This window comes from Podarcis tiliguerta (genome assembly GCF_965153285.1).
Source record: "Podarcis tiliguerta genome assembly, chromosome: 7".
Classification (NCBI taxonomy): domain Eukaryota; kingdom Metazoa; phylum Chordata; class Lepidosauria; order Squamata; family Lacertidae; genus Podarcis; species Podarcis tiliguerta.
Window position 1 is genome coordinate 26325059 of NC_139540.1, and position 18440 is coordinate 26343498.

The following is an 18440-nucleotide window of genomic DNA, read 5'->3' on the forward strand; positions in this document are numbered from 1 at the left end:
GGCTCTGGATGCATTATGGTTTACTGCTAATCTGATTTTCTATATGTATTGGCTATTAAGGGATACCTACCTGAATGAGTCCTCCTAATAATGAAACTGCTGCAGCAACTCCAATCCTCTGCATCTCAAACTCAGATAATCCTAAAACCGTGGAGCTATTGTTTGCTGTGAAGTTGCTGCTCATGGGAGGAACAAGACGCTCGACAGCATTAGCTGATATCAAGGAGGTCAACGCAAAGGTTCCTGCAAAAGAGAGAGAGTTTAGTTTCTGATCGGTACAGTTCCAGTTTGTTTTGCATTGTGCTTAAAACAAAGGAAGTGCTATTGAAATCTGTTGACTGGGTGCAGACTAAGTCACATTTCAAGCAGAAACCAATGAGTCCAGTTAGTCATGACGAACTATGGACATAGCCAAGGGGGGCGGGGGGCAGTTGCCCACCCTAGATAGAAATAGTTAACTAACTGAACAATCACGGCGGTTCTGCCCCACCCCCAATGCCTGCCCCCCTAACAAAAATTGTGGCTATGCCCACGTGACGAACTTAAGTATTATTGATTTTCAATGGGATTAAATTGTGAACAACGTAGTTGGGATCCAAACCTATGAGTGTTGTGTCCAAATGATTGTGCTTAAAATGTGCTGAAAGTTGCCTTGCCAGCTCTGTATTCAGATAGTCCAACTACATGTCTGTTCTCCATGTGTTGTTTTCTGCACACACCAATTTTAGGCATCACCTCTTACCAGGAAAAGGTATTTCTCTATTATTCGCTCATCTGGGGCAGAGCGGCTAGTCCTGGGAGGCCACCATCTTCCTGTGTATTCGGGGCGGGGGATGGCTACCTGGTGCCACCCACCTCTGGTCATGCTGGACCTTCCAGTTAGGGTGAGCCTTACCCGCAAGGCCAATTGAGGCAGAGGCATGGGGCTGTGCCCTGCCTGTTCCTGGTATATTTAAGAGGGCTGCCAAGCGCAGGCCACCCTCTTTGCTGACCGCCGTGGGATTTTCCACCCATGCAGTCTGTTGGGGGTCCGCCTAGTGGGGGAGCGAGCAAGTTAGAGTATAGACCTTGCTATATTCAGGGCCAGGAAGGAATTTTCTCCTGCAAGCTGGCTTGCCAGTTTTCACCTACCTCATAGCAACTGTCACAGCTTTGGTGGATAAGGCATTGGGCTGGATGCTGAGTGGTGTGAATACCCTGTTAAAGGGGTCCAGGAGGGATGAGACTGTCCAGGAGTCCGCATAGGGACTGATGGTCCAATACACCTCTCCCAATGGCAGGCTGTACAGGGTTGTGGCACTCGATCCATGTTGAGGGATGACTCCCCAGCACAGGGTCGAACCCACTGAGTTCTTATCAGGCAGCATGTGAGCTGCCTGATGCTGGATACATGCCCAACGCCTTAGCCAAACATACTCTTTCCTGTAATCAATAAAGCTGTGGCCTAATTTGACCCAATACCAGGCTTCTGTATCCATTCCTTCGGCCCTTCCCACAGCAACCACAAACATCATGCAGCAATCAAAGTTACATTTGTGTGTTATTGAAATGATAAACAAAGGTGGTTTATTCAACTCTTGTTTTGTGTGTATATATGTGAGTCATCCTGCTACATGTACATGGGATCCTTACATAAATGCTTGAGTGAAATATATATGAAATGTTGTTAATGGATGTTGTGATAGCCACCAACTCAATGGAGAAATCTGCAGCAAAGGAGTAACTTGTAGAGTTAGGGGAAATATAAATTGTATGTCTTGGATCCTAAGGTGTACTTTAACATTTATACTTCTCTTTAAGGTAAATGTTATAAGAAATATTCGGGGGGGGGCGTTAATAGCATTATTGGAGGCATTATAGAATTGTTTCAAAACTATAAGTTCACCCAGATCTATAAAAGATTACAAATACTGATCATAGAAAGAAGATACTTTACAATAACTACAAAGCATTTTTTTAAAAAATGAACGCCAAACTTCTCCACTGATCAAAATTTTCTAACCAAACACTCTACGCCTTCATTCTGGAAATCTTGTTTCATCTAAAAGCAACATGAATAGCACAGAACGTGCATCAATTACGCTGCTCAGATATCCCAAACCCTTTAAATATATCAAACTGCATCCAACATTTATTCAAATTACCAGATGTCCTAAATGCTTTGCTTGAAGAAACCAATAGTCCAGCTTGTCCCTGTTGGGCAATTACTACACTTTAAATGAAGTAACTACGTAATGTCTACTTTGCTGACTCAAGAGTTATGATCGCTTCCAAGGAACTTGCCACAAGATGCAAATCCAACTTGCCAGTGAGTTGCAAGGGGCTTTTGACAATAGGCTTTGCATACGTCCTGATGCAAATTCTATGTACTTTGGACGGAATGTTGCTTTCCCAGCAGACCACATGGCTGCTACAGAGCTGTTAAATGTAGCACTGAATGCACATTTTGGCACACAGACCATTTCCAAAAAACCACGCAATTACTCAAAAGACAATGATTGCTCCTTAGAAAGCATAATAACAACCAAAGGGAATGTGCATATACTTGGGCTTTTCAAACCCCGAGGGGATAGCTTTGTGTGTGGTTCCACGCAATTCAGAATTTTCCCTCCCCGATATCTGAAAGGCTCCCATAGCTCTTTCCCTTCCTCCATCCTTTCCAACCCGTATTAACTAAAGGGAGGCCATGACCCCCGTACCCAGCTCCATTGTTTTCTGCAACCGGGACCAGATGTTCTGTGTAAAAACCCTGCTTCTCATTCTGAGAGATAAGTTCTCAAATTAATATCTTAGACGGACCCCTTCTTTGGTTCTGAGTAAGCATCACTGGGATGCCCATATGAGCTTGAAAATTACCTAAGACTGGGCTGGGCAACTGGTGGGTTCCCAGATTCCCATCAGCCCTAGCCAGAATGGCCAATAGTTAGGGATGATGGAAGCTGGACTTTCTAGATCCAATCACCTCCGCAGCAGCAGAAGGAGGAGGGGAAAGAGCTGGCTACTGGAGCTGTGCCACGGTCAGTTCTGCACTTTGCCTCCGTGACTTGTGGGGTGGGGGCCCAGCCTTACCCCCAAAATGTAGGCACCCCCAAAAGGGCTCAGCCCCCTGGAGCTGGCACCCTGGAGCATGATCATGATCCCCCCAAACTTGTATTCTACACGTACTGTCAAACAAAGAGGAGAGTAGACTCTGGTGCTTACAGAGTGAAGATTTTAAATTTTGCTCACCATCTAATTAAATAATAACAATAGAGCAATTTTTTAAAAAAAATTCATCAGTAAGCACAGGAGTCTGCTCTCCTCTCTTTGAGTCAATGTTTTCCTGCACATTCAAAGCATTTAGCCTTAGATACTGGAGGAAATATAGCTATCCTGGCTAACAGATATTGATGCTGTTGTCTGTAAGCTCTTGTTATTTTTAAAGCACTGTCACAATTGAAAAGAACATTTGGTGTCAAGGTAGATGGAGTGACTCAAGTGCTTGAGGTGTGGCAGTAGAATGCGCACTGACGCCATCCTGACTAAAACCCGGCCAGGAATTGCTTAGTATGAGAGTTGGGCTCCAGCGTCCTTTGTAAGGGATGAATGATTTGGATGATATAGTGCAGCTGCCTAGAAGAATGGCAAAATGTCTGGTGCAGGATTGCCCTTTCTTGCTTAACTATTCTTCTGTTGTACATAATATGGATTTATGTGTTTGCATCCATACATAAAAACACCATTATGTGTATGTGTGTGAGAGAGAGAGCCAGGCAGGGGACACACACACACACACACAGAGAGAGAGAGAGAGAGAGAGAGAGAGAGAGAGAGAGAGAGAGAGAGATTATCTGGATATGAGTCAGCCAAACGATAACAACAATCTCTTCTGGTTTCAAAGCAAGCGAACACTGTGCAGCTCTTGTTTTTTGTTTCTGGAAATAAGCAAATAAACTGTCTTTGGCTGAGCTCTCCCAGGTGAAAGTTTCATCTTAGAGCAAATTTTATAGAGCATTATATATAATGGTATAATGTATTTATTTTGTTTATTTTTGAAATTTAAGAGCCTGCACTTCATCAAAAGACCCCAGGGCAGATTACAGCAATGAAACAACAAAACAAACAAGAGAACACAAAGAAAACAATACAACACAGTTAACTAAAACTACACCATCCATTCAAAGGCCAAAGGCCAAACCTTAGCATCCAAAGGCCTTCTGAAAGACACAGACCTTTAGCAGGCACCAGCCAGATCTCGAAGTGGAGAGTCCTTATGGAGATAGTGTTGGTGCAATATTAATGATGCAGATACAGTTCCAGATTGATCTTCATCATGCTTCCCCCACCCCCAAATAGTTTTATTACACAGGGGGGGAAAGTAGTTGTAAAAGAAATGCACCCAAAAAATACCAAATTCATTTCTGGAGGGTGATTTCTATCTCCTCCAAGCTGCAAGAGTTCAGAATAGTCCAAAACTACTGCCGAATTTGAGTGTCACAGAGAGCACAACCCATCAAGCCATGCTGTTACCCAAATTCCATTTACTTCCGCAGAAATTACATGGGGTTCCTACAAATGAATGGAGTCTGAAAAGTTGCAAAGCTTTGTGCATTGATCCTCGGGGACTCTTTGATTTTCAGAGAAGCAAATGGAAGCTAATTCTGCATTCTGCCCTTCCATGGAAGAACAGCTTGTTTAATTTTTATTCATCGTACACTGTGAGCTATACAAAACACTAACCTCGAAGGCAAAATTAAGAGAGTCAGCCAACAGACCTGTTAAGTTCTCGGAACTGGTCCTCAAGGATCCAAAAGCACTTACCTGTGGCAACGTGGCGTCCCATTCCAAATATGGCATAAATTATAACAGGGAAGAGAGATCCGTATAAGCCAAACACAGGATGCACTGAAGAGAGGACAGCAAAGGCAAGTCCTGTAGAGAAGGTAGATGGGAATTATGAAACAAATCAGGTTACATTCTGAAGGACTTCAGAAAGGGATTAGAAAGGCTCATGGAGTTATCAGTGGCCATTAGCCATGATGACAACATTCTCCCTATGCTTCTGAATACCAGTTTCTGGAAATCATGAGCAGGAAGAATGCTGTTGTGCTCAGGTCCTGCTTGTGGCCTTCTCACAGGTATCCAGTTGGCCGCTGTGACAACAGAACGCTGGAGTAGGTGGGCCATTAGCCTGATCCGTCAGGCTCTTCTTATGTTCTTAATATCAATCTGTAATCAGAATCTCATTCTTTGACCATTTTTAGAGGTGGGGTAGCATGATACATAAGAACACAGGAAGCTGCCCTATGCTGAGTCAGGCTACTTGCCCTCCTGGCCCACTGATTTCTAATCATACCAAGATAGGCTATGCCCATGTTCCCAGGATGTTGAATCTATGAAGCACATTTTGTTACACTGTAGTTTGTATAAACAGGTTAGACAGCACCTAATCAATTCAACATTAGCAGAGCTCCCTGGAATGGCTGACTCTTCTCATATCAAGGGTCTCCCTGAGGATAAGATTGATACCATTACATTGCCAAAATTCAGTATGTACAAGCTAAAGCTCCTCTGTTGGCTAGCAAGGCCGATCTTACACCTGAATAATTGTTGATATATAATATTGTACCATGTACTTTTGGTCTATGGACCGCAATAAAGCTGTGTGTGTGCTTTCTAATCTAACAAGCATCAGCTCTGCAATGGAGGACTTTCCCATCTTCTTCAACCTGATCATTTTATAGATGGAGATGCCAGAGATTGAACCAGCAACCATCTGCACACAAAGCAGACCCTCTACCGCTGAGCCACAGTCCCTTCCCTATGGGAATTCTATCTTAGCCACTGTACTAGGAGGAAGTCTCTGGTTTGAATCCTTCATCATCACAACTGCCAGTTAGTGACCAAAGACCTGTCCAAACAATAAAAGCTTTTGCCTGCTGGTGAAAGGAAAGCAGAGGGGCAGTCCGCCTAGTCTCCCATGGGAGTAGGTTCCAGAACTTGGGGGTAGCCACCAATCTCACAGGTTCTCCTTGCCAAACATTTCCTTAAGAGTGGTGAGACTGAGAGAAGGTCCTTCCCGGAAGATCTCAAAACCTAGGCAGGTTCAAATAGGGAGTTACAGTCCTTTTAATGGGTGTACTGGATTTTAAAACTTAGTTAACTACTGTCAATTCCAGCTGCAGAATCTGGAAGTCTCCGATATTTCACATCACCAACTACCTGGTTCTTTTTTAAACAAACAAACAATTCTAGAGATGGCAAAGCAAGAGCCCGGGACCTTCTGCATGCAATGCATGTGTGGTATCACTTAGCTGCTGTTTCTCCCATAGAGAATTTTCAGATTGTTCCTACTGGACAGATCTACAAATCTCAAAAACACAGGTCTTATTCACACCTGACTTTTAAATAGGATCAAGAGGAACGTAAGATAATTTTCTTGCCACAATCTTTCCTAAAGTCAATACAACACGAGGGGAAATAAGTAAATCATTAACAAGAAGGAACAGCCTACACATTAAGGTCACAATCCAGTCAAAGCTAAAAACTTTGAAATCCCATTGGCTTCCATTGGTGAGATGCACGCATATGCTCATCTTGAAGTAAATGGGACTTGAAAATGCATTATTTTGGCTGGATCATGCATTCTACCATTAATGTCCATAGTGCTTTACAGAGTAATAATGAACCCTGAGCTGTAACATGAGCTCTGAGTGCAAGAGCAGAGCTCTATTAAGGTGCTAACTATTCTTTAGTGTGAAGACCAAAGTCAAGTTAATCATTTTGCCAGAGTTAGAATGCATGAGTGGACAAATTACATAATATGGCAAACGTATGTGACGGGGGGGGGGGAGAAAAGGTGGTGATGGAAAAAAGATTAGAATCATAGAGTTGGAATAGACCACAAGGGCCTTTCTGTACCTAAAGCTAAGTTTCTAGCCACAAAACCTGCCATAGTCTAGTGAGATAAAGATGCATGATCAAAGTGATTACTTTTAAATGTATTTTTTAAATGTATGAATTATAGCCCTCCAAACTCACTACAAAAGCCAAGGCATTTGAGCACTGAATGAAGTATGAAAAGATTAATCCTCAGTTCTTGCCTCTTTGTCTCATTAGCACCTATGTGGCCTAGGACCCACATACCTACAGGACCGCCTCTCCTGGTATGCCCCACAGAAGATCTTAAGGTCCACAAATGACAACATTTTGGAGGTCCCAAGTCGCAAGGTGGTTAGATTGGTCTCAACTAGGGCCAGGCCTTTTCAGTACTGGCCCCGACTTGGTGGAACGCTCTGTCACAAGAGACTAGGGCCCTGCTGGACCTGACATCTTTCTGCAGGTCCTGCAAGACAGAGCTGTTCTGCCTGGCCTTTGGTTTTGGACTCAGAGTGACCCTTATGTTTCCACCCCACCCCCTTATGGTTTTGATCTATGGGCTACTTTTAAAATGAGGCTGCATTTTAAATTGCATTTTAACCTATATTTTAAATTGGGTTTTTTCCCCTATTATGTTTTTATTGTAATTTTACCAGTGTTGTTGTTGTTGTTGTTGTTGTTGTTGTTATCACTGTCCATCAAGCCATTCTCTCGAGTAGTTTTGTTTAAGAGCCCTTTGTTTAAGAGACTTGATTTATATTTATTACACACCTCCCACCCCTTTTCAGTGGAACCAGAAATGGGCCACCAAATGGCATATAATATTCCAAATGTGGACCTGTCATAGTTATATAATAGCATCATACCTGGCAGCCTCAGGTTGTTTCAGGTGAATGAAGCCTTATGTAAAGCACCTGCAAAGTCTAGGCAAGAATGTAGTCATTGTGTCCAGACACAGGAAGAATTTTTATTCTTGGCTCCATCCAACGATCCCATAACACCAGGCACTATCGTTGCTAAGCATGAAGGACTACATAGTTAGCCTTCTTACCTGCGCATGTTTTTACTCTGTGTGAGAGAATTCGTACTTAAAGCAGGAAATCCCATTCAAAGCCAAGCTGATTTTTTTTTTTTACCTTTTTAAATAAACAACTTTTTTATTTAACAATAAGAACATTGTTGTTCTTAAAGATGAACGCTGACAGGAGTGGAAAGGCTGCTTTAAATAAGAGTCCACCCCTTGTGTAGATGAGGGCCAGTGTGGCATGGCAGTTCAAGTGCTGAATGAGAGCTAAGAGACCCAAGTTTGAATCCCCTTCTCAGCCACAAGAACTCAATGAATGACCATTGAGCCAGATTAGTCACTATGTCTCAGCCTAATCTACCTGTTGTTATGAGGGTCAAATGTAGAGGGGAGGGATCATATATAGCACTTAGAAATCCTTGAAGGAAAGACAGGTTATAAATGAAATGAATGAATGAAATGGGAGTGCTTATAATAAATTGGCATGCACAAAGAAAAGGGAAGATAACTTTAGCAGTTTTGGTATCTGGCCACAAAATCACTAATCCAAACATCCATTTTGTAACTGGTGCAGAATTCAGCAGCCAGATTGCTGACCAGTGCAGGATGGTCCGAACGTACAAAACCAATTCTGGCATGAAGGTACTAGCTACAAATTAGTTTCCAGGCTCAGTTCAAAGTACTGGCTTTGATCTATAAAGCCTTATGCTGTTCAGGACCTCAATACTTCAGGGACCACTTCTTCTCACATAAACCGATGTGGAGCCAGCAATCACCATCTTGACCTTCTGACTGAGCCCCCTCCATGGAGGTCCAAAGGATGGCAACATGAGAACAATCCTTTTCAGTGGTTCAAACTGGGTTGAAGAACACACTTAGGCTGCAATCCTATACACATATTTACCTATGAGAAAGTCCAACTGAACTCACCTGGGGGTAATTCATTCTTGGTAGGCATGCATAGGATTATGCTGTTAAGCATATAAATATAACCAATTTCAGAGAAATGTAAGCATTCTGGGTGACGTACCATGGGACAAAGAAGCCAGCATATTTAACAGGAGTACTTGCATCTACCAAGAATGTTCCTCTGCATCTTTTGAGTTTAACTGATGCCCTTAGCCTTCTGGAGTTTCAGAAGTTGCTGGATGGAAGACTCATTGAGACACATGATCCGTCTTTCTGGTTTTTAAGTACAAGTTTCAAGCATGTACACCAGCAGCCTAAGAAAGACTGCCAATTTTTAGGTTTTTTGCCAGCTCATGAAGTCTTAAGTTTCTTGGCTTTCTGAGAAACCCACAAGCCAAGTACAAAATTTAGAACTACCTTAGGTAATACATGGGCTTTGTCCCACAACCCATGGCTCTAATCCTTTGCAAGCTAGCTTTGTTTTAAGAGCAATGATCCCTCTTGTTCTTCTGTTTAATTATAACTGCACAGTTCAAGTTAAAGGGCCATTTTTATGTGAGGCAAATGAGTTAGTAAAAACTACATAAATCGTCAGCCTCATGGGAAACCAAGGATTAAAAGCAACTTCTCTACCTGGCACTTGTGGCCAAAGTCTTGGAGACGGTGGTAGTGATATAAGTAGAATAAAACTTGGGAAGCGTGGGACACTATAAAATCTCTGTCCTCAAGCCAGAACATCTGGCTAGATCCTTGGAGAAATTTGAGCTATTAATTTGTAATTAATTAATAAGCCTGTAGTCGCAGATTGATCAGTGATGCCAAGGCAAAGGATATGAATCTTTTGAAGGATGTGCAACTATATAAGCAAAAGAGATGTCTCACTTTGCCAAAAAGGATGAAAATCATGAAATGAGTCCTTCCAATGTATATTCAAAGCTATTTCAGAACACTGAGCTGCCTAGCAGTTCTTCTTCATCCATTCTCTCGTAGTTCCATGGCCAGTGGTGAGACCTTCTCAACGGCATCCAGGCTATTAAGAGCTAGCCATACTGTCTGAGCTCCATGGTTTTCCTTCTCTGACTCTAAGGACCAGCCATTAGAACCTAATAGAGACTTATCATATTTCCAAGCGCTCTAATCCAGCAATGGACTCACTAGATTCCTCATATGTTTCCTTCCACTGCTAGGAATCTTTGCTTGCAACTTTCCCTCTCTACTTTCATTTGACCTTCCATCTTCCTTTTATCTTATTCCCCCATGCCCTGAGCAAATTTATCCAATTATTCAACCACAGCAGTGGTAAAGCCCCCCACTCTATTCCAATAAACCCTCATCCAGAAACACACTGGTGCTACAAAGACCAGGCCATGCAAAAGCATAGAAGGTCTCAAATGCTGCTAAGAGGTCCAGGAAAAGCAATGGGATTAAATTTCCCCGTCTGCCCCACTGAGCTATAAAAGCTGTTTCCATAATATAACCAGGCCTGAAAACAGATTAATGTGGGTCTACATGATCCCTTTCATCCAAATGGAAGGTTCACATAGCTGTCATGAGTAAATAGCCTTTAGTGGATTTATCTTCCATGAATTTGTCTAATCCATTTTTTAAAAAGCTATCTAAGCTAATATATACCTCTGTCTATTTATAGTGTCAGGTAACGGAGCTCTGTTCTCTTCAGGGAATACAAAAAGAAAACACGCATCAGTGTTGCATCATCCATCAGTTCAAATACAAGCAACAGATTAGTCTTGCAATTATTATTCCTCCTACAGTGCTTATGAAACCAATTGAGGGATGGATTTCTATGTTTCTTAAAATTAAGTTTAGGGCACTGGAGTAAGGGGATTGAAATGGATGAGAAATTGTGTTAGGAAAAAGTCTCTCCAGATCCAATCTAAGCATGCACTAAACAAATATGGCATTCCTTTGAGAATTGCACCATTTCAGATGTTCACATACGACCCCAATGAAGCAGGAATGAGGAATGGGTAATGGCTAATAAATTTAAATTCAGTACAGGTAAGCTGTCACTTATTCATCCACATCAGTGACTGAATTCCCCACATTCTGACCAATCCTCAAGTAGTTCTGCCACAGCTGGACCCATAAATGTACTACCATGTGATCACTTTAACAATGTGGCTCTCTGAATTGGTTCTAAATTCAATGAACCCTTTGGTGCAGGCAAGGCGTACGGGTAGATTGAGAGGCATGAGCCATACGAGCATCAGAAAGAGTAGGGGTAGGGAACCTTTTCAGTTCAAGGACCACATTTCTTTCTGGTCCATCTTTCAAGGGCCATGTGCCAGTCATGGGCTTGGCCAGAGCAACAAATGTAAATTTTGCCTTTGTACAGTAGGCTAGTTTCTTGACATGGACTGGTTGGGTGCAGAGGAAAGGTGGAAGGAACCGGCTGGGGAACCCCCAAGAGAAGAAGGCTCAGAGCCCAAGGAGTGGTGGTGGGATGACAATGAGTGGTGAGAGGGAGAATAGGGAAGAGGAGGTGTCAGAAGCTGAAGTGGTAACAGGGCTCAGTGAGCTGTGAGAGTCTGTGGCAGAGAGAAGTCTGGAATCAGAGGCAGAAGCTGAAGCAGAGGAGGAGAGAGGCCAAGAGGCAGAGATGAGTCAGGTTGGTGAAGTGTCTCCCCCTCCTGCTGTGACAGGCTCCCCTCCCCTCTGGCCTCCCAGGACCAGGAAGGGCTTGAAAGGGGTGGAGGAGGGATTGGTGACATGCAGACGCAGTCTCTGATTGCTTGGGGGGGAAACCTAAGAGAAGAGGGGACTTAGGCAGCTATGAGGAGGCGGATACCATTATTATTATTATTATTATTATTATTATTATTATTAACTACTTATACCTCACACATCTCACTGGGCTGCTCAGCAACTGCTTCATGGGGACAAGGCCAACCAGTGATGAGTTGCTCTGTTCATTAGGCTTGACACTCCTGTGTGGATCAGGTTTTTGCTAATAAAGAGTTAATTCCAACTTGAACAGTGTGGTGTACTGCTGGCTCACCTCTGACATTTCTACATTCTCACACTCCTCTCTATTCTCCATTCAGACAAGCAGGAGGCATTAGCAGGGCTCAAGAACATTTTCTAGCCACGCAAAAATATCTGGGGGGTGAAACAGAACCTGTGAAGGGTGTGAGCTGGAGAAATTTCCAAAGGCCAGAGTGAGAGCCTGGAGGACTGCTTTTGACCCTGGCCTGAGGTTTCACACCTCCGAGCTGGACTGTAAACCTCCTGCCTTCAAAGTTTCTATGGCAGACTATGGCACTCTTAGCTCACTCCACATAAATTACTGACCCATCTGAATAGCCAGGAAGCAAAAGGATTAGCCTACCAACAGTGCCAACTATTAGAATATCTTAAACATTGAACTCTCTGCCATCCTTTTATAATAGCAGCACAAGCATCAAAAAGGATAGAGAGTGCACAATTGGCTATATGCTGACACAAAGCCAAAAGAGATAGGAAGCGGTTGTCTGTAGCCAATGGAGGAGATGTTTAGGTGGCATGTTTGGTGAAGATAGCTACTTTGGAGTATAAGAGGATTTTGGAGGGCAAGCAGTGGTATGCGGGCTTAATGGCACTTCCACCTGGCAGTTTTGTTGCTGCTCAAACATTCAATTTTTTTGCCGTGTTCACACAATGCCATCCTCATCAAAATGATATCCTACAACATCTCCTCATTTAATCCAGACCACTTTCATAGGTTTTGCTTTCTTATCAGATTTTCTGCGTAAATCATGGTTAAATAGGAAAATAACACTGGGCAGCGTTTTGATGAAGACAACATTCTATGAATGCTGAGCAAAACTTGCATGCAAAACAGTGCAGAGTCCATAATAAACTGCAGGATGGAAGCATTCTAAATGATAGGGGACTTAGAATTGCAAGGAGGTCTTAAGGTCTGGGTGGAAACTGGTGATTAGGAGCAGCAGCAGTGTTGATGAAAGTTTTTTTGCACATTGGGATTGAATGGTAACGAGTGTACTCAGTAATCAACTACTGATCCTTTTATTGCTTCCCACACCCCAAATCAAATACTGAAAACTGAGTGCAGCCCTTGGACATCTTCTGAATGAAGAGTTTAGACTCCCATTTGACACCCCTTCTTTGTGTGTGTCTGCTATGGGATTAACATCCATGCTGTCTGATTCTCTCCTCCTCTCAACTTTTTGAATCAAATCTCTCATTAGCATTTAGATATTGCACAAGTTTTTAAAGAACAAAATCATCCTGTGCCAGGGCAGAATGAACAATAAAGCTTGACAGAATGGCATCTGAACATTCCTTAAAGGTAATGATCCGAAGAAAGAAACACTTGGGCAAAACCTGTTTGGTTAACAGAATAATTCCATGGCTCAGACATCCATTTATCCTGTGGATTCCAGCAAATATCAAAGCAGATGTAGGCTGCAGATACCAAAGAGTGCTTCCTTCTCAGAGAACAGTTACCAATGGAATAAGTTGCCTAGGGAATTGTAGAATCTCCTTTAAATGGAAGCTTAATTGGAATCTGCTTTATATTAAAGCCTCGCTCTCTTGTATGATCCTCATGATTTCCTGCGGTTCCTTTCTACATCATGATGATATCATTGGAAGCTCCTAGCCACATAGGAAAAGCTAGATACGGGTACCCCAATGCTATGTCATCCTGTAAACTACGACAACATGGGATTTTGCTCCATGACCTAGGGCTTCTGACATTCTGATTGGCACAGGAAGCAGCCACACTGCAATGGCCCCCATGCCACAAGCAGAAGTGGGGCCAGGAATAGACTGGGTGAGAATGAATATATATAAATATATAGATACACACACACACACTCCCATCCTCCTTGACCACTGGCCATGCTGGCTGAGGCTGGTGACAGTTGGAGTCCAACAACGCCCTGAGCTAGAGAATGCTGCTGTACTAAGTTTACAGAAGACTAAACGAAATACTGTGCTGACAACCATTAGCTTAGGCAGCTATAAAAGAAGTTAGCCAAATTCAATGAGATCTATCAGTACTATTAGCATAAGGTTACGAGACGTCCCCGTTTCCCAAGGATAGTCCCCGGATTTACAAATCAGTCCACATACAAAATCAATTGAAAAGTGCTCCTGGATTCATTGAAAAAAATCTGGTAACCTTACATTAGCAATAACAGCCAGGAAGAATCACTATGCTCCAAAATAGAATACCTTTGCATTCACAGGTGCTGAGATTCAAAGACTAGAGAATGCCGTTACCTTCATCCCCTGCTTGTAAATTCTTCGTGAGCATCTGATGGCCTCTGGTGGAAAGAGAATAATGCACAGGACAGACCTTCGGTATAATCTAGTGGGTTTTTCTTATGTTCTTATATTTGTTTTATTAATATAATCAAGGCCATAGCTTCATGGCAGAGCACCTATTTTACACGCAGAAGATCTCTGGCATCTCCACTATATTAGATATGATGGACAGGATAGCAGGTGGTTGGGGAAAGTCCTCTGCCTGAGTCCTTGGGGAGCCACTGCTGGGCTCACTGGATCAATGGTCTCACCTGATGTAAAGGCAACTTCTTATGTAATAGAAATGGTAGTTTTCTTTAGCATCACCTGTGTATTCTAAGCTGTAGACAATAAAGTCCAAGAACTCTTTTGTGGAAATCCAAAAAAGAAGGCTGGAGAAAAGTACTACCTACTCTTGCCTGCCTCTTAATTCAATATTTTGGTTGGCTTCAAACATGCCATTGTTAGCTGTGTTTTAATTGCAATTGTTGTCTATGAGTGTACCAGTGAAACAAGATCCTTTACAGTACTACAGTATTAAGGTCTTTAAAGTTAAATCATGCCAGCGCAGATGTTCCTAATTACTCCAAAAGCATAAATACTTACACAAACCGGTTGGTTCCAGCTGCAGAATAATTCAATTAAAGGAGCACTTATAATTTTCAATGCATGAATGAGGACTAAGGCTAGCTGTTAGGAAATCTGTAAAAGAACAGCTATCACAAAATGTTTGCCTCTGAATGATCTTTCAGCTGTTTTCACAATACACTGAATGGAGGATTTTTCTGAAATATCATATGGAACATGACAGAAACCTTAATTTCTCCAAAAACTATTTAAGCAGTTTTGTTCTTTTCACATCTGTCCCCCCCCCCCCAGGTATCAGCCAGGGGGAGATTTCTTCGCACCTATGGCAACCAAACTAAATTGGAGCTCCCCCCTGATTTTTATTACAGCTTTCAATGGCCATTTGCAGTACATCTCAGAAGACAAACATGCCTGCAAAAGGCCACAGTTTTGGCTACCATGATAAACATGTAACAAGGTACTATTTTATGTGCTAAACTCTTTGTGGCTTGTTGGCTGTTGCTGTCAAGGAAGTAGCAGGTAACACTAGGGGGTAATGCTAATGTTTGTCTGTCTCTTCACTGTTTCTCTCATATGAGCAGGGGAAGGGAAAGATGCTACTTTCAAGGTGAATTGCTAGATTTTTCATAGAATAATTATAATAATACTTAGCATTTACGTTTCAGTTTATGGCATTCAAAATACTTCACAACCATTATCTTGGTAAGCAATAATCCTCACAAGAACCCTGTAAGGTAGGTCAGTATAAGTGTGTTGTTCTCATTGCAAACATTGTGCAATAAAGCACAGCAACAACCAACAAAGGAGGGTAAAAGCAGATTAGTAAAGGGTTAATGCTACAATCCTACTATACATCCCACTGAACAGAGTGGGATGTACTTCTGCATCAGCATGCATAGATCTGTCCTGTGAATTTCACTTCATAATTAAAGGGTTCTGCTGTGAGTAGCAGTAAACCTCTCTGCACAGGTATAATTATTTTTTAAAGGAGACAAGCAAGAATCGCTCTTATATATGCCGTCGTATGGCACCCAATTTATATGCCGTATGTACATGCACACACAAATTCTGCCAAACATATATTACTATTGTTGTGTGCTTGCATGTTCAAGGCGAGAAATGCCCATTGATTTCAGCAAGGTTAAGGCAAATTTAATCTGCGAGCAAGCCCCCTCGAGCACAGCGGAATTTACTTCCACGTAAACACACGTAGGCGTCCGCTGTAAGTTACACCGAATGGGTAAGGAAAGGGGATGGGGGAAATCAGTTCTGATAGGAGACAAGCACAGGCTTGAGCAGTTCAACCTGTACACTAAACAGCTATCGGAGCCCATTTCCAGCACAGTACCTTGAGTCACCTGCTGAACGGCCAGCATCATCCCAGAAATTGTGTCAGGAAGCAGGTCTGCTTTCCAGTTGTAGTTAGGCGCCCACTCCAGAACAGGGAGCCTCCTTACACACCACAGTTTGAAGTCTTCGTAGCGAAGTGCATGGATCTTTCTCCAGATGGCATTTTTCCTTTTTCGCTTGGCCCCTGCCATGCTGTGTTCCCACTACCCCTTTCCTTCACAATGTTCCTTCTTCTGTAGCAGAAGAAAATAGTAATAGAAAAGGGGGGGGGGAGAAAACACTGCCTCTGTTGAACTGCACCCAGTTGGTATGAAATTCGCTTATTCTTCTGTCAGGTTATACTTTCAGATCTGTGAAAGAAACACCCGTTCTTTTATCTCCCTCCCCTCCTTTCTTCCAGTGTCAGAACCTTGCTGAGTATGTTTTGCTTTCAACCATGCAAACTATCTAAAAGGCTGTTCATGTTCAGCACAATATTCTTTCTGCCCTAGCCAGAGATGTGGTCTAGCCTTATGACAGTTTATGGTTCTCTTTGCAGTCATTCTCCTCCTTATATTCAGTGTAGTGCTTGTACGTTTGGCCTGGGTCCAGCATTAAAATGAGGTAGTGCTGGGCGTTTGTTCGATGTGGGTTGGGCTATGCTAATGAAAGCAGGAAGTGCCCAGGCAGACAGGAGTCTCCTTGCCAACCATTTAAAAAAGAGAGAGAGAGAGCAGCAATTTGTCTTTTTTTGCGAGGGAAACACTACACAGAACTTCTCTCTCTCCCTTTCTAGCCAGAGGAAAAACTCATCAGTGCATTAAAAAGTTGCTCCGAATCTCTGGTGCTGGCAAACATGCTCAGTGAATTTAGCTAGACCTCTTGCAACATGACACTTTAATTAAAACATTCTCTTTGGAACAGCAGCTCGTAGATTAGACTGCCCACATGTCTTGGCACGGTTGATACCAGCCGAAAACAAACAGGGAGACCTTTTCAGGTAAGCTGGCAAGCTTACCAATTGGCTATGCACAACCTCCCTGGTTTAGCTTGTTCCTTCCCCTTTAAGAAGGGTTTTGATATGCAGAAATGATCAGGTGAAGCTTTTTTAGCCAGTATGGTCTACATCAGTGTTTCCCAACCCTGGGTCTCCAGGTGTTTTGGGACTACAACTCCCATCATCCCTAGCTAGCAAGACCAGTGGTCAGGGATGATGGGAACTGTAGTTCAAAAACACCTAGAGACCCAAGGTTGGGAAACACAGGTCTACATTTTGTGACTAGAAGCTAAATGGGATCCCCACCTGCAATTGCTGCAGATTAAATCACTGTTAAAGGAACAGCTAGGGAGGCTGCATCAGAAACTGGCCATCATGGGAACATTCGGAACTGCCGTCTATTTGGCCCCAGTACTGCCTATGACTGGCAGTGGCTCTCCAGGTCTCAGACAAAATACCTGCTATGAACCTCTTTAATGCAGATGCCAAGGACTGAACCTGGGACCTTCTGCAGTCAAAGCATGTGCTCTGCCACTCAGCTATGCATGCCTTCTAAGGGCTTCTACACACATTACATTTCTGAGGTGTGACACATAGGGTTTTTACAATAGACGCCTCGAAACATAATGTGTGGATGTGGCAAAGTGGTATGTGAACACACAAGCATCACACAAATGCAGTCTTCAGAGCACCATGCTGACTGCCACCTTCTCCCTCTTCAGTGTACCACAGGCAGGAAACCCAGGTTGCTGCTGTGTAATGGAAGCTCCCAGTGTGGTGTGTAAAACAAAAGTTGCAGGGCATCCTCAAAGAACCAAGGTGCTGACCAGGTGCTTGCCCTCCAACTGGAAACATGGGCAGTGCACACACACTGACACCCCATTTTCCCAGTAAGTTCATATGCCTGGTATGAGTTACAGGGAGATTAAAAGAAACCAGTGGCGTAGCGTGGGTTGTCAGCACCCGGGGCAAGGCAAGTAATTTGCGCCCCCTAACCTGTGGATTTGCGCCCCCTAACCCTAACCCCCAGATGTTGCGCCCGGTGCGGCCGGCCCCCCCTGCACCCCCCACGCTACGCCACTAAAAGAAACCCAATGAGACTGTTCTCATCACAATGGAAAAATTGGGATCTACATGCCATCATAATGTAGCTAATTGCAGCGCTGCACTAGATGGTATGGTGGTTTATCTAATTCTGATAAGTACAGCTAGATATCTGTTCAATTCCTAATATGCAGTTTGTGCTCACCATCCACATTTTACAGCTGTTTAATCTGCTCTCTCTCTTATTGCTGCTGTTGGCAGTTAATATGCTCTCTATGGAGACTAGTCTCTAAATATTTGTAATGCCTAGTGATTTCTTATTGTTCCTGTACTCATATTTCTTTTTCCAGGTGCTCAGATGCTACCCTACTGAATATATGACTCTGTTATAAATGCCTAGGTATTTAAATATCACACATT

At 43.0% G+C, this 18440-nt stretch overlaps 1 protein-coding gene across 4 annotated transcripts in view; it reads right to left on the reverse strand.

Annotated features, from left to right (window-relative positions):
- SLC26A7 (solute carrier family 26 member 7) overlaps positions 1-18440 on the reverse strand; it is an 80320-nt gene that overhangs the window by 53167 nt on the left and 8713 nt on the right. The window contains exons 1-4 of one of the 4 annotated variants that reach the window (XM_083451095.1): positions 15999-16107; positions 14039-14082; positions 4801-4911; positions 67-243 (exon numbers count right to left, since the gene is read on the reverse strand). In XM_083451095.1, the coding sequence (XP_083307221.1) occupies positions 67-243; positions 4801-4911; positions 14039-14072 (322 nt within the window). In that variant the 5' untranslated portion in view covers positions 14073-14082; positions 15999-16107. Of the gene's footprint in view, positions 1-66; positions 244-4800; positions 4912-13990; positions 14083-15998; positions 16234-18440 lie in introns of those variants that run through there. The other 3 variants (XM_083451094.1, XM_083451097.1, XM_083451096.1) reach the window with 3 other exon arrangements.